Source organism: Glycine max, chromosome 7 (genome assembly GCF_000004515.6).
Source record: "Glycine max cultivar Williams 82 chromosome 7, Glycine_max_v4.0, whole genome shotgun sequence".
Taxonomy (NCBI): Eukaryota; Viridiplantae; Streptophyta; class Magnoliopsida; order Fabales; family Fabaceae; genus Glycine; species Glycine max.
This window is the reverse complement of record NC_038243.2, coordinates 30,743,760-30,759,884: the sequence shown is the minus strand read 5'-3', so window position 1 is coordinate 30,759,884 and position 16,125 is coordinate 30,743,760. Positions and strand designations below refer to the sequence as shown.

Below are 16,125 nucleotides of genomic sequence, written 5' to 3'. Positions count from 1 at the left end.
TTTAGCCAAACCTATGCAGTATTAATTAAGGAATTCTTTCAAAGATCCTAAGTACATCGTTCTTCTTGCATTTCTGAATTCTTGACTTAAATCGCGCTCATCTTTGGCATCATTAAAACTTCATATCATATATGCTTCTACATTGTGTTGTTGCACATGAATCAATTGGAAAATCATTACCCAAGGCTTTTCTAGAGCGTGTCAAAGATGAATTTGTGTCAAAATATGGTGGTGGAAAGGCTGCCACAACTCTTGCAAATAGCCTTAACAAGGAATTTGGGTACTAAGTTTCTGTTCTAAGCTTGTAAAGTTTAAGCTAGTGGATTTAAATTGTTAGTTTAGCTAATGTGTTAAGCTATTTGCACACGCCAAAGTTGAGGGAACATATGCAGTATTGTGTTGATCATCCTGAAGAGATAACCAAGCTTGCAAAGGTGAAACCTCAAGTTTCTGAACTTAAGGGTGTCATGATGGAGTTTTTTAAGAAAAGGTACAGATGCACTACTTAGTTGCACTAATTTAAGAGGATAATACCATAGAAATTGAAGAGATCAATTGGTACTAGAATCATTTTTGCCAATAAATAAATATGATTGTCACTGTTTGGGAAAAAAAGAAGGCCAAGGCAGGGGAGTAGGAATCAAAATCAGAAACCAATAAGTTCTCCATTCCCATTTTCATATTCAACACAGTTCCCATGTTTGTTGTCTACTGTCTAGGTTTTAAGAATCTATGATGGTTTTAATAGGCTGACGGAAGCTACGATAAAAGAAGGTTGACTAGAATACATTTAACTAAATGTTGTCACATCATTACAATAAGACAGATATCGGGCACTGTTTTGATAGACAATTGAAGTGGTTGATGATGTTAGGAGGAAAGAAAATGCGGTCTAGCCTAACTGTTGGATTGTGAAAATACTCGATTGTTTAAGGGAAGTAGGAGTTATATAGCTAAGGGAACCTTCTACCTACTTTCTTGTCTCCTCAATAGTAACTCGTAAGTTTTTAACAGTTGTTGATACTTGATATTTGATAGGAATCATAGGTATTGGAGTAGGTTGAGAGGTAATGTTGTCTTTTGTTAGAGGAGCAGTGATACTTTGTGAATGTTCAGTCTGTTCATTAGAGATCCTTGAGGCTAGCTAAAAGCAATGAGGCTAATTAATTATTTCAAAAACCAGAAATTGTGAGAAACTAAAAGTCTAAGACAAAATGAGGAGAGAACTGAGATAGAAATTTGATTCTTGGGTGTATTTATGAATTGCAACCCTTGGGCTATTTCATTTTGGGATCAGGCCAATCACTATATTTGAATGCTTTGATGGTTGGAAGGGTTTTTTAATTTCTATTATTGGGCAGTTGGATTACTTTTTAGTTATGGCGTTGGATAAGTGAACTGTCGGAGTCTGTTTTGATCAAAAGTTGGAAGTGGAGAAAGAATTAATAGAGCAGGAAATGAATTTATCTTCTTCATATAAGGAAAAAAAACGATATTCAAAGGCACTCAAGTGGTGTTATTGGAGATGTGAAGGAAAATGATTCATACAGTTTCTACCAGGTAACTTATCAGTTATGACACTTGGTTTTAGATTTGTGTTTTGTATCCCATGTTTCTTTCTTCATAATTTTCTGTTTGAAACGAATGTGTCTATTAGAAATTATATGGAGCAATTTAACATCATGTAGTAAGACTTTTTCAGACAACTTTGTGCTTTGAAAGTTGTGGCCTTGACTGAGGATAGGGTCGGATTATAAGGGTTTCTAAAGATGGATGAAGACATTTGCTATATTATTGTTTTACACTCAGGATATATTTGTAAGTTTTAGTGCCTCTTTGGTTTGCTATGTCAGATTGGTTGTGCAGTAGAGGTTATGCGTCAGATATCAGTATGCCATTATGCGTGAGGTTATGGTGGAGAACAGTGACCTAGTATTCTTACTCCTATTAAAATCTTAACAAAAATCAAAATGAGCATCTGTTGAAGACAACAGGTTGTACCATGTTATTGACAACAATAACGGGTGAGTTATAGGTTAAATCTGGAGAAGACAGAAACCGTGTCTTCATGGTTCTGAAATCTGAAATAATTCAAGAGATGGATTGAGCTTTGATGTTGAGAGTACATTATAACATGTTACTCGTAAGTTGTTTTTGAGAAGGAACAAGAAATATGAAATGCGAGAATCAATGTAATTAATATTATCTATTTATTTAAATGAGTTTTGTATGGTAGATGTTTATAGTATTACACTGGGAATGTTTTGTTAGGTTTTGACATGATTAGGCCATTTGGAGATTTTGTGTATCTCTCTCTTCATCAACATTAACAAATCTGACAGAGCTCCATCGAGGTCATGTTAAAATTTCAAAAGAGAGGATCCATTCACTCTTAAACTATTCCTCTATAGAGTTAGAGCATAAAATAAGAAAATTAACGTGTATGGGAAATTTTCAGATTAAACTGACGAATGGAATATAACAGCAGGACTGGTAACTTAATTAGTTTGTCTCTATCTCTGACTGAGTATTATTAGCATACAATAATAGCATTGCTCTGCAAACAATTGGTCATCGTAAACACCCTAAGTATGCTGATCTTAAAATCAAAATGATTCACTACAATCTCTTCAACATAGACATAGTTAAAACAAATTCTATTCACCACCAACACACATACAATATATATTTTTTATGCCAACAATTGGTCGTTGTCTTGCTGTTTATTACAAACATGTCACCGCCGCACTTTCTAAGACGGTTCTAAATAACACATTCTTTAGTAGTGATCCGAGATAAGCTTTTGAAGCTCTGGCAACCCATTGGTCGATGGAAAGTAATTAATTCCTTTATTAGGGAGAGGGTATTTTGATTTCAGTTTCACATCTCCTGAAGATTTAAGATTTGTTTGAATGGCAAACACCTGGAATTTCTAGCCTGGCATATTACAACTGTCTCAATGGAGCCATGATTTTTACCCCAACAGGATTAAGCAAGCACATGCGCAAACATGGGTTCACATCTACCACTTACTACTAGAATACCGGAGAATGAAAATCCTGTTTGAAATAGTGGCAGCGGTTAGGACTCCTATTACTTTGGATGAATCCACTAGGAATAAAGTGTTTGGGAATTATGCGTTGGAGAAGAAGCTCTTTCAAACACTCACAAATATGAACAAGAGAATAAGTTTCAATGAAAACTTGTATATTTTGCTCACTTTTCATTTACACATATGCACCTCTCATAGTGTCTTTTTTCTCAAAGTTACAATTGGAATAACAAAAACTAACAAAATTAACTATCCTCTAATAGTCTAACTAACTGCTAACAACATCCTATTTATATTTGGATTAAAACTCAACATTATGCTAAGATATTGGTGGATGTGGATTTGTCAGGTCCCCTTCCTAGTGAGATATTGGTGGAGCGGGAATGTTTCGCTTTTTTTTTTCTCTCTATTGGGTATGAAAAGTTGCCATTGTTATGCAATCAGTGTGGTTCATATGATGTAACATATGGACTTGCGCGTGTTTTCTATATGAAATGTTGCAGAGATCACCGACACTACAAGCTCGCAAGAAGATGATGAATATGTCCAACAAAGAGCTTTTGGAATCAGAGGCTTTATCCTCAGAGTAGGAAGCAGAGAAGATAGATCAAATCAACAATGACATTCAGATTTATTCCTCTTTATGGATTGACCGAACTGAAGAGGAGCAAAATGGGAACTTTTGTCTAGATAATATGCAAGATGTTCCTATCGAACTTGTCAATAATTTCACAGAGGTCCTCTCCAAGTCTTAGAAAAAGAAACTGAAAAATAAAAAGAAGACATCTTGTGATGAAATAGTTCCCTCCAAAGTCTCAAAATCAATAGCAGGAAAAAAATAGGGAGGAGGGATGTCCCTGAATCGTCTTTTACAAAGGGTGTTCAAAAGGATCCTAAAATCCTAGCTAAGTTTTAGGGACAATAGGAAAATTATGAAATAAATATGGCAACAAACATACACAACTCTGCAACCACATCAAACAACATTGAAGTGGTTCTTCCTACCACTCAGCGAAAGAGGACTTCCATGATTTTCTTGTCCTATTTTTATCTAGAGGGGAATGCATTTCTTGCTTTCTATAGTTGAGGCATCTTGTAGATGGGGCATATATCTCATGCTTGTTGTTTTATATGCTTTTCTTTTCATGGGTGCTGGCTTGATTCTCTCATGTTTGCTGTTTTTTTTTTCTCCTTTTTTTCTCTTTAATATATTTCATGGTTTTTGCCCTAAAAAGATATTATATCTTAAAATAATTTTTAAAAGTTTAAAATAAAATAAAAATACACTTAAGTGGATGATATTATACTTTCATTATATTACTTAGCATAGTTAAAATAAATCATCTAATATAAAATAATTAAAAAATAAGATAAATCTAACATTTATTATTTTAAATTTTGTGAAATATAAAGTTGAAATAATAAACAGAATACTATAAAAGTACAATGATTAAAAAAAGTAATATAAAAAAATGTAAAATATAATAACAAAAAATAAAATAAAATAAACCTATAATTTATTATTATCAATATAATAAAATCTTATCTTATATAGAAAATATTAAAAATAAAATCTAATAAATATTTTAAGGACAAAAGAATAATAAAATATAATTTAATATAAAAAGTTAGAAGTTATATTTTTTTAAAAAATATTACTTTAAGTAGTGCTTTAAAACATATTAAAAGCTACTAAAAAATCTATTTATCAATCAGTAAAACAAATTTATCACCTAATTAAAAAATTAGAAACTAATTGAAATGATTTATTGAATATAGCCTAAATTGAATTTTTTATATATATAAAAAGGTTAAATTCATTTTTTTTTGTTATCCAATTTATTATTTAGGTTTGATCTAGTCCTTGATTTTTTGAATATAGCCTAAATTGATTTTTTTTGTTATCCAATTCAATCATCTAACTTTTAAAATCGATTCAATTTGGTCCTATCTTTTAAATTAAACTCACTATCTTAGAAAATATGCATTTTGTAACGGTTTAAAATCAATAAGTAATAATTTTAATCGGTCATAACATCTGATTCCTTGATACAATTAACTAAATTTAGATGATAGGACTAAATTTAGTCTATTTTAAAAATTAGAGGATCAAATTGAACCAAAAAAATCAAATCAAATTGAATTTATGAAAAAATTTGAAAACAAAAAACTAATATAACCTAAAAAAATCTCAAGTACTCTTTTTTTACGAAAAATCCCAAGTACTCTTAGGGGGTTTGTATCACAAAATTAGTTAACATTCCCACATCCCAAAGAATATTGTAGTCCAGAATATTATTCTTTGGCATATATACAAATGTGTTTGGTTAATTTTTAACATTCCTAGAAATATTTTAAAAAATTTAAAATACCAAACAAAAAATAAAAGTAAAAATGGGAATAAAAAATATGTAGACTTGAGAATGCAACTTTCCTCATAATGAAAGATATGTGAGAATATTTGTCGATAATTTTCTAACAAACATGAGAATAAATATTTCTATATTTATATTTCCGAGAATGCAACATAATTCCTTGAAACAAACATTTCCTTGGAAGAAGATGATGTGGTAAAATATACTTTCTCTCTTCAGAATTTAGATTGATATGGGCTCTACTTTATTAATTAAGAATAACTAATTTTTTTATTAATTAAGATTAACTAATTGAGAAGCCGTAAAAGGAAAAAATATTTACAAAAAAGGAAGCCGTTACATAACACTAAGAAAGAAGAATTGACAAATACAAAAGTCAATACAAAAAATTTGATGAACATAGAAATCAAATCATATTTTTATATATAATAATGATTCTCTTGATCTTCAAACTATGATTCCTCTGACTACAGAGGCAAGCAAAATTTGTATGATTTTTTAGAATCACAAAGCATTGAAGAAACTTCCTTATACGACCATATCATATACAAGAAGAATATTTCTTTTAATATGTGTACATATTTTTTTTTGGCTGAGTGGAAATCTTCCCTTTAATGTAATTAAAACCTTTCAGTTTCCTTGCTTATTCTTACCTCCATAAAGAATTTGTCTCTTTAAATCCAAATCTTCATTTGCACACAAAAGTTGAATTTCTCAAGTCTCAGAATCTTGTGTTTTATCTCATCATGTCTCTTGGTTGGTATCATTTTACATTTTTCTTTCTTTTGGCGACTTTAGGAGTAGTGTTAGCGCATGTCAATCACCGCCATCATTTTGTTCGGCATCACCACCACCACCATGATTACAACAAACAAACTACTAAGAAAACAGTCCATTATTCTTCCAGGACAATTATTGTGGACCGATTGGGGAATGGACACTTCTCTACGATACAATCTGCCATTGATTCAGTCGCTTCCTACAACAAGAATTGGGTTTATATCTATGTGATGGCAGGCACCTACAGGTAAAAATTAGAACCAATTTCCTCCATTATGTTCAATGAAATTAATTCAGGATTTAATTTATATGTATTACATATACACAACATATATTCAAATTTCCTCCATTATGCCATATTTTGATCATGTAATTTCCACCAAATTTAAAAGATTTTACATTTTCAACCATTGAGAACATTTAGAAACATTGCTTGATATTCAAATTAACTACATTTTAAAATGTCAGTATACATCTTATTTACTTATTTTTTGTTGTTAATTACAGATTTTTAAAACTGTCCCGAACAAAGATATAATTAAAATTTGACTTGGATAAGAATTTTTTTTTAGACGGGATATGAAATAGTTTAATTAGTTGTAATTTAGGATTTGGCTCATGTTTGGTCACCGATCATATTTCAATACATGTGCGATTTGTTATGTATGTACATATAATATTAAAAAAATTTCTTCAATGACTGAAATTACGTTATGAAATGTAATGCAATGTCTACCAATTTGATTCCAATATTAATTTGAATCCTCAAATACTAATATGTGTTCTATAATGTTGAAAGGGAAAAGGTGAAGATCACTTCTGACAAGCCTTTCATCGTACTAAAAGGAGAGGGACAAAAGAACACTTTTGTTGAGTGGCATGACCATGATTCAAGTGCAGAGAGTCCTACGTTCACAACCATGGCCGACAATGTCGTCGTCAAGTCCATTAGCTTTAGGGTGAGAATACAAATTGCTTTATTTATTTCATTCTTTTGAAGTTTTTTTTAATATTTCAATTCATTCCTGAAAAAAAAAAGGTTTTCTTTATACTTTGGCCATTCATATTCTACTCTCCCATTCATTTTTCCATGAACTGAACTGTAATGAATAGTTTTATGCTATTTATTTATGCTAACTCGTTGCTACCTATATATGAATTTATGCCATTTGTTGCAAAGAAAATCTTGATTGATCCGGTTAAATGTAAATGATGAAAAGTTCTTTGGTCTAAGAAGTTTTAAAAACCCTTGTTAATTTTTATTCTCCATTTTTCTGAGAATACATGTAAAATCCTATTTTTAGTAGCTGTAGCTAATAATCTATAAGATAGTGCATAAGCCTGTGTACAGAGGGTAAATTTTATTTTACTTGTTACATATTATTTAAATTTTGCCCATACTCAAATGTTGTCATAAGAAATCTTCACAATTCGTTAGAAAATATAAAGAAATCCTACATTTCAAAGAATTATTATTTATAAATTTATAAATTTACTTTTAATTCAACTAATTAAAAGTCGTCAGTTTTTTTTAATCTGAAAAAACAATAAATTTCGAGTGGTAAACTATTTTTTTGTTTTTTTATAAGTGGTCAAACTAGTTAGTCATCTTCCCTTATAACAATTTAATTTATACCTAGTGTATTATTGTGACTTTGTGAGTAACTCTTGAATAGACACAAACCTAACACATCATTCGTAGGCATAGTCAATACAATAAGAATTATAAAATAAAATACATAAGAAATCAGGTTGATATTCTTTCCATTTCTTTCTGTTTTCTTCTTCCTGATTTTTTGTTAAAAAATTATTATTTACTTGCTATTAAAATGAATTAGGATCTAAGAATCAGGAAAAAGATAGCGGTAAGAAAGAGAAGATTTTTTTTTCCTAAAAAATATATAAAATTTAATTCATTCTTGATATTTTTTTTCTTTTGGCCATTTATATGTCTTGCTACGTATTAATTCACTTATAATGATATGCTATTTTGTGTTTTGATTTGTTTGGGCACTGTACTGGGTTTTTATAGCTTCGAACAAAAAAAGAATTGATTTTTTAACAAATATCTAATTTAGCTTTAATTATGATCTGGAGCAGAATACATACAATAATAACAGAAATGCTAACTCAATGGAAGCTGCGGTAGCTGCAATGATATTTGGCGACAGGTCGTACTTCTATGACGTTGGCTTCTTTGGTTTGCAAGACACTTTGTGGGATGGACAAGGAAGACATTACTTCAAGTCTTGTACAATTCAAGGTGCTATGGATTTTATCTTCGGCACTGGCCAATCTTTATATGAGGTACTAATAATGATCTTAAGCTGTTGATTTCTCTCTTGTTCATGGTTATTATTTGTATATGCATGGCATCGAGTTTTATAAGATGACAATATCGAATTGTAAACACTCCCAAACTACATTATATACATAAATGGCTTTCTATCATTTACAATTTAACCCCCTCCATCTCATTTTGTTTGGTCAAACTACCTTTTTTACACAAAAATTAATAAATCTAATAAATGTTTTAGATTTCATAAAATTATCATTTAATTTCTTAATATATCCCTTGTCTTTTATAATAATTACAAAATTTACATTATCTTTCATGTATACTTCTTTTTTATTTTTTTACTCCATAATTATAATAAGAATAAAATATTAAATGCTTCATTGGTATTAATTAAAATGGGATTTATTTTTACAAAAATGTCAAACAAAATAAGATGAAGGGAATTAAACATTGCGAGATATTGATTATAATTACAAAACCACATTCACCATTTTATTAGCACATATACGTGTACAATAATAATATTAAGGTATATTGGATACAAAAGGATGCATCCCAATCCAAAATGCACAAGAATATGTGCATATTAAAGTGTGCAATAATTGTTTTGAATATAAAAAATGAAAAGATAATTTTGAGTATCTAATTTATTTCTTTATTTTTGCAGGACTGTACCATATCCGCTATTGGTGCTAATCTTGGTCCTGGCATTATTGGTTTTATCACGGCACAAGGGAGAACAAATCCAAACGATGCAAATGGGTTTGTTTTTAAGCATTGCAATATCGTTGGAAATGGTACAACTTACTTGGGAAGACCATGGAGAGGTTATGCTAGAGTTCTTTTCTATGATACTAAAATCTCTAACATTATCCAACCATTAGGTTGGCAGCCATGGGATTTCGCTGGGCACGAGTAAGATCCTTCTTCTAAATCTCATTTTGTCCACATAGATTAAAAAAAAAAAAAAATCACTCATGCATGATCAATTTAATTAAAGTAATGCTAGTTAGATCCATAGAACTTAACCTAGCAACAAATAAGGTTTTAAATTGTGGCCAGAAACACTAAAAGTCACAATTTTGACTGAAAAAGCCACAAAATTGTGAAGTTACAAGCGTAATTGAGGCCGTAAACCATTTTTCGAACAATGTTACTTGAAATACTTGAATTGTAAAAGCAATCTAGGTTTGAATTGAAATGTATAATTTATTAAAAGTTATTGACACAAATGATTCAATATTCGTATTTCTTAACTAAGAATTATGTGGACTGTGGTATAATTTATAACTTAGAAATAGAGTCGTAATTGAATGTATTACTTTAAGTCCAAAGTGGGCTGACATGATGAAAGATAGATTAATTGAATACTAAATAAAAGCTTTAGATATTTCCTAATATAAAAAATAAAATGCTTTAATTTAAATTATCAAAACTAAGAAAATAAATACATATAATTTTTTTGAGTGTGTTGTTATGGCCATCTTTTAAAATAAAAATTATTGTGAATATACAACTTTTTGTGTTTCATTTTTTGATTATTTCGTTTATTTTGCTTGCTTTGGGTTTTTGGGTTTTCATCTATAATTCCATAACTTTTACAGGGATCACATAACATTCGCAGAGTATGGCAATTCTGGACCTGGTTCTGACACTTCCAAGCGAGTAAGTTGGTTAAAGAAATTGGATTCATCAACAGTTAGCAAGTTGGCAACTACTAGCTTCATTGACACCGAAGGTTGGCTAAATACACTGACGCAGCTCTAAATCACTTTCAGAAGGGACCATAAGCAACCATCAGTTTACGTACATGATTGTTTCTTTTAATGTTGCTGAAATGAGAACTCTTCATGTTCCACCTATTTCAGAATTTTCCAAAACCAGGGTTTACATAACAATCAGAAGGGAGCTATAGACACTATTTTTATTTTTTTTTGAATTACTTTAGATAACTTTTAATCTATGAATTCCGTAATCTGTATTTGAATCACAAAAGTTATGTGACTTCAAATCCTTTTAATTTAGATATCCAATTATATATGATTTTTTTTTTTATGCAAAGGAGGCATGCTTCGCATAAAAAATAAGAATTATGTTCCCAACTAGGTTGATCCCATAACTCTTAAAAATACTATTTGGTTTGATTATTAAAAAAAAAAAACTACTTTTCCTTTATAGATTTTTTTCTTTAATTTAATTTTTATTATACCTGGTTCTTTTTCCCCGATAACAGGATCTGATAACAACAAGTTGAAGCTCCAATATAATCCAAATAAGGAGGGTAAATGAAAAGCATAAAAATTTGAGTGTATGATTTTAATATGAGCATATATAAGTAAAACATCACATGTAATGTGGAAGAGATAAATATAAACAAATACCCCGACAAACTTTTATGACAAGAATGATAAACGAAAATGCTAATTTGAATCAAACCCTTGACATATGTCATAAGTTGGAAATCTTAAAATATGATGAAAAAATCTGAAACCTGAGATTTGTTAAGAGATTTTAGTGCCTTTTAGAATAATCTTAATATATAAAAGGAAGGAAGTTTGTAGTAGATTTTTCCTGCCTAAACTGGTTGCATAATTGACATTGAAAAATAGCTATAAAAGTAGTAACTAATTTAAGCACTTAACAGGTATGTGTATACATGCATGCGAAATTGGAACAAGGTGTACTCTTCTCCTGAATAATTGGGCGGCTTTTCGTTTTTCATATGAATGTTCATATTACATTAATGATGAACTTTAATAACACCCACAATTATAGGGAATGAAAAATGGAAATATCAATAATTCCTTCTTTAATCCCTGCCTATTTAAATTCCATTACTGATAGTAGAAAATCTCCTTTAAATTCTTTCAAACTTTAAATCTTTATCTTTTCACCTTGCAAATTGGCTATGTTCACGAGTTGGTCTTCTCTCACTAGAACCTTCTTCAAAGTTTGGGATTTTGGGTAATGCTTATAAGGCATTTTTTATTAGCTTTTGATTCATCTTCTGTATAGTTATTTAACATGGTTTATTTTTAATTTGGGGTTAAAGGGGTTTTGAGTGTATTTTTTATGTTGCTTTTAGCTCCTGGGTTATGGGTTTAAATAATGTGGTAGGCTTTATTATATAACTAGTTGGTTACATGTGCATATGTTTTTTTTTTTTTTTTTTTGGTTATAGTACTGAAATTCTACTTAAATTAAAAAGTAAAATATATCAAAAAATATAAAAATAGTAAGAAAAAGTATAAAAAAAAATCATTTGTATTTATTTTTTCAAACTACTTTTTGATAAATAAAAGGAGTTGGATTCTATCTCTTACTTAAAAAAATAAACATCTTCATATTTTGTCTTTGTCCTGTGCATCTCTCATACTGTTCTCCCTTGTTTTTAAAATTTTTATTTTGTCCTTTTGTAAGCGACATGACAATAATATAGGATGACTGGAGCCATATAATTAGACCAACAATTTATCGATAATTTTGCCCTTTTCAACTAAAATTTAATAGATGAATAACATGTGCATAAATTATATTGTTATTTAACCACAAAATTATCATATATAGTTAATTTATTATTTTTTATAATAATTATTTTATAAGTTATACTAAAAATAATTTATGATTGTTAATGATACAAAAACTTTTGCAGAAATCAAACTTTTGAATTAACTTTCATATAAAATTTCACTTTGATAATTTTATTCTCTCCAACTATAATTTAATAAATGAATAACATGTGAACAAATTATATTGTTATTTGATAAAAACATTATGTTTTGAAGGAATAAAAAAATAATTATCAAATTTTAAAAAATATATTTAAGCCTAAAAAACTAATCCCTACTACTAAATGTATAGCAAAAGAAAATATAAGCTCGTGGTATTAGAAGGTCTCATCAAACTATATTCTTTTATAAATTATATATATATATATATATATATATATATACTACTCTTTTATATTTATACTATTTAGATTAAATTATAAAAAAAATATTTTTAATGATGAGAAATTACTTCAAATAAATTATGATATCATTAATACAAAGAATAACAGAAACTAAAATAACTATAATTTAATAAATGAATAACATGTGACAAATTTTATTGTTATTTAACTACAAAATTATCATATATGATAATTTTTTTATAATAATTATTTTATTAGTTATATTGAAAAAAATTTATGATTGATAAATGGTACAAAAACTTTTACGATAATCAAACTTTTGAATTAATTTTCATATAAAATTTTATTTTGATAATTTTACCCTCTCCAAATTTAATGAACGAATAACATGTGCACAAATTATATTATTATCTAATCATAAAATTATCATATATGATAAATTTATCATTTTTTATAATAATTATTTTATAAGTTATATTGAAAAAAAATTATGATTGATTAATGATACAAAAACTTTTACAGAAATCAAACTTTTGAATTAACATTCTTATAAAAACGTTTATACTACTAAAATTGTTGTAGCTATTATTTTATTTTTGTGTTTGGGTTTGGATAAGAAGATCATCCTGTGGTATTACAAGGTTTTAGCAAACTATACTCTTTTATATATTTGTATACTTTTTAAAAATGAATAAAAATGACTTATAAACTTTAATAATTTTACTATCTCCAACTATAATTTAATAAATGAATAATATGTATACATAATATATTGTTAGTTAATCACAAAATTATCATATATATTAAATTTATTAAATTTTATAATAATTATTTTATAAATTATATTGAAAAAAAAATATGATTAACTAATGATAAAAAAGATTTTTACATAAATCAAACATTTGAATTAACTTTTATATAAAATTTTTATAAAATTTCTTATACTATTAAAATTAATGTATTTATTATTATATTTAAGGAGGACGCGTGGAGTTGCGGTCAGTGTCTATGAATATTATTTTAGTAAAGAAATCTGAAAAGACAAAAAACAAAAAACAAAAAAAATAATATGTGTCAATCAACCAAGTGAGAGCAGAAGTGTAATTTTGTTGGACTATTCCTTTATATATATATATATATATATATATATATATATATATATATATATATATATATATATATATATATATGTAAGTACATAACAGTAAGAAAAATTTAGTATTTTACTTTGGCAAAAATAACTTTAAACTCTTTTTCGACTAAAATGGGGAGAACGCAAAAACAACGTATAGTTAGATATAATTTAGTCATGTTCTTATGAATAACAAAAAAAAAAAATAGTTATGTTCTGATAAATTGTCCTGCTACTTGTTAGTAGTTCTTATGATTTCTGAAAAAAAAAAACAAATGTAGTCCTTCTAAATATTAAGATAAATGCATGAATTCATTTTTTTTTAAATTTGACAATACTAATTTTTTTCTTAATTTTCATTTAATAGTTAGAAAAGACTTCTTTTGATGGGCAAAGTACATTTGTTGTTTAATATCTCAATTCTATTACATAAATGCGTGAATGTACTATATGCATTTATGTAGCTCCTCAATTCTCATACATACATGACGCTCTAAGCGGGAGCAACTTGAAATTAAATTAGGCAGAAGAAATCCAAGTTTTAAATATAGGTTACCAATGTCTAGTTAGGCTTAATCTATAATTATTTTATTTTGCAATTTGGAATTTTCTTTCTGATTATATCATTCACACTTTTACAACTTTTTTTTTTCTAATTAAATCATTCACACTTATTTTATTTTATATTTTTCAATTTATTTTTTCTAATTATATCATTCACACTTACTTTTTTTCTACTCAAAAAGATGAATTAGATGATAAATTCTTTATTGCATATGCTATGTAGCATGCAAGGTAAATTTCCAATCGCACTTTAAAGCAATACAAATTAATCTATGTTATTGTATTTGCTTGATGATGGACATGTTTGTATTGCTTTGGTGGTTGTAACTTCTTGTAACAACTATCTTTTATATCATTATATGAATGGTCGAACAACTCAAGAACTATATCCTCCTTCTTCTTCTTCGTTTCTGTGGTCATAAACCAACTAAGGTGTCCCCTATAGACCAAACAGCTGCCAGCATATTAATCAAGTAAGCCACACAAGATGCTTGATATATAGCATTTGCATATCATCTATATGTTTCCCTTGGTCAACAAGGTGCTTCTTTTCTGGTTTGCACAACAGTACATGTATGAGATTTAAAATTAAACATGTAAATTCACCATTCACCATATCAAATTATTCCTAAAATATTCAAACAAAAGAAGTGAAAAAATACAATTAGTCACTACCATTGTTGTCTCTTCAAAATAACTGCAACAACTCAAATTCAAACCAAAACACTTATAAACTAAATCCAACGTTGCTCTCTTTTGACCTATAAGTCCTCAAAAAAATCACCGCAAACATGAAAGCATAGCAATATAGAAAACTGTCGGCACCTTTGGCCAATGCATCTCCATCTAAACTTATTCATCACCACCACCTTTCAATTAATTAATTAATTAATCTTCCCTTAAACCAAACAGCACTTATCGGAACAACGATGGTTAATAACTACTTACCTCGCTTGCGCTCACGCGTGCGGCTAGAGGCATGAACAACGTCGTCGAGGCATAGCCGGAAGTTTCCAAATTTCAATTTTTTCAACACCTCCGTGTGCCATGTCATCTCACAACACCGTAACAGACTTTGTAGACAAAAGGGGCAATCATGGACAAAGAAACAACCTTCTTGAGTTGATCTTGCTGCATCTTTTTTTTTTTCTTTCTTTGCTCCTTCCTTGATTGAAGATCGAGCCGCAACTTCAAAATTTAGAACGAAAACAGAAAAAATTGAACCAGTTAACCCGGTTTGGAAATGGAGATGAAACCCTGTAGCAAAAGCAGAAAGACTCACAGGAGACGCAGAGAGAGAAATTCAGAGGCTAGAAACTATTTCGTGAGAGAGACAGGTCAAAAAACCAAAAAAGACCAAAAAAAAAATTGAGACGTGACAACAATTCCAATGAGATAAAAAATGTAATTTCCCTAAAATACTCCTTTACATTAAATAAATACTAGTATTCTACCTATGCATAGGGGCGTCCTTTATATTTGCACATGTGCACATTCTCTATTATCATCCATGTAGTACTTTTAAGAATTTAATTGATAATAATATGTGTAGTGCCTTTAACTCATTTCAATTGTCTTTTAAGTTAGATGTGGAATCATATTTTTTATTTGGAAAGAATATATTATATACTAAGGAAGTTTGCGTTAAGAATAAGAGAATTGTCAATAATTCATTAAAACCTAAAACATTATACGCTAAGGTAGTAAAAGATAAGAATAAGAGGGTTGTTGATAATTGATCCAAATCGAAGACATTATACCATAACTTATATAACTTATAATCATTATACTTATGTCAGTGTAAGTTAGACATGCTAACATTTTAGAAAAACCATTTTATCAATGACAAACCAAAAGAGATACAATGGTAATAAACACAAAATGTTATAATAAGTGAAACTATTGTTGTAAAGCAGAACATTAAACCCAAACCCAATAACTCTTAGTGTCCAGGAAAATAAAAAGTGAAAGGAAAGTGTGCTTGTTGTTTTGGCTCAAAAGTTGTTCTAT

The 16,125-nt window shown here is 28.7% G+C and overlaps 1 protein-coding gene across 1 annotated transcript; it reads left to right on the top strand.

The window, feature by feature from the left end:
* Window positions 1–3,010: 3,010 nt before the first annotated feature.
* LOC100812950 (probable pectinesterase 29) lies at window positions 3,011–10,618 on the top strand. Its single transcript, XM_041017524.1, has 7 exons — window positions 3,011–3,061; window positions 3,556–3,638; window positions 6,335–6,454; window positions 7,007–7,166; window positions 8,308–8,514; window positions 9,174–9,421; window positions 10,111–10,618. The coding sequence occupies exons 1-7, from the start codon at window positions 3,011–3,013 to the stop codon at window positions 10,271–10,273; spliced, it is 1,032 nt and encodes a 343-aa protein (XP_040873458.1). The 3' UTR covers window positions 10,274–10,618.
* Window positions 10,619–16,125: the final 5,507 nt, after the last annotated feature.

Coding starts and splice junctions, on each gene's coding strand:
- LOC100812950 (XM_041017524.1), top strand. CDS start 3,011: ATGGGTTCACATCTACCACTTACTACTAGAATACCGGAGAATGAAAAT. Junction 3,062..3,555: donor TACCGGAGAATGAAAATCCT/GTTTGAAATAGT, acceptor GAAATGTTGCAG/AGATCACCGACACTACAAGC. Junction 8,515..9,173: donor CTGGCCAATCTTTATATGAG/GTACTAATAATG, acceptor TTATTTTTGCAG/GACTGTACCATATCCGCTAT.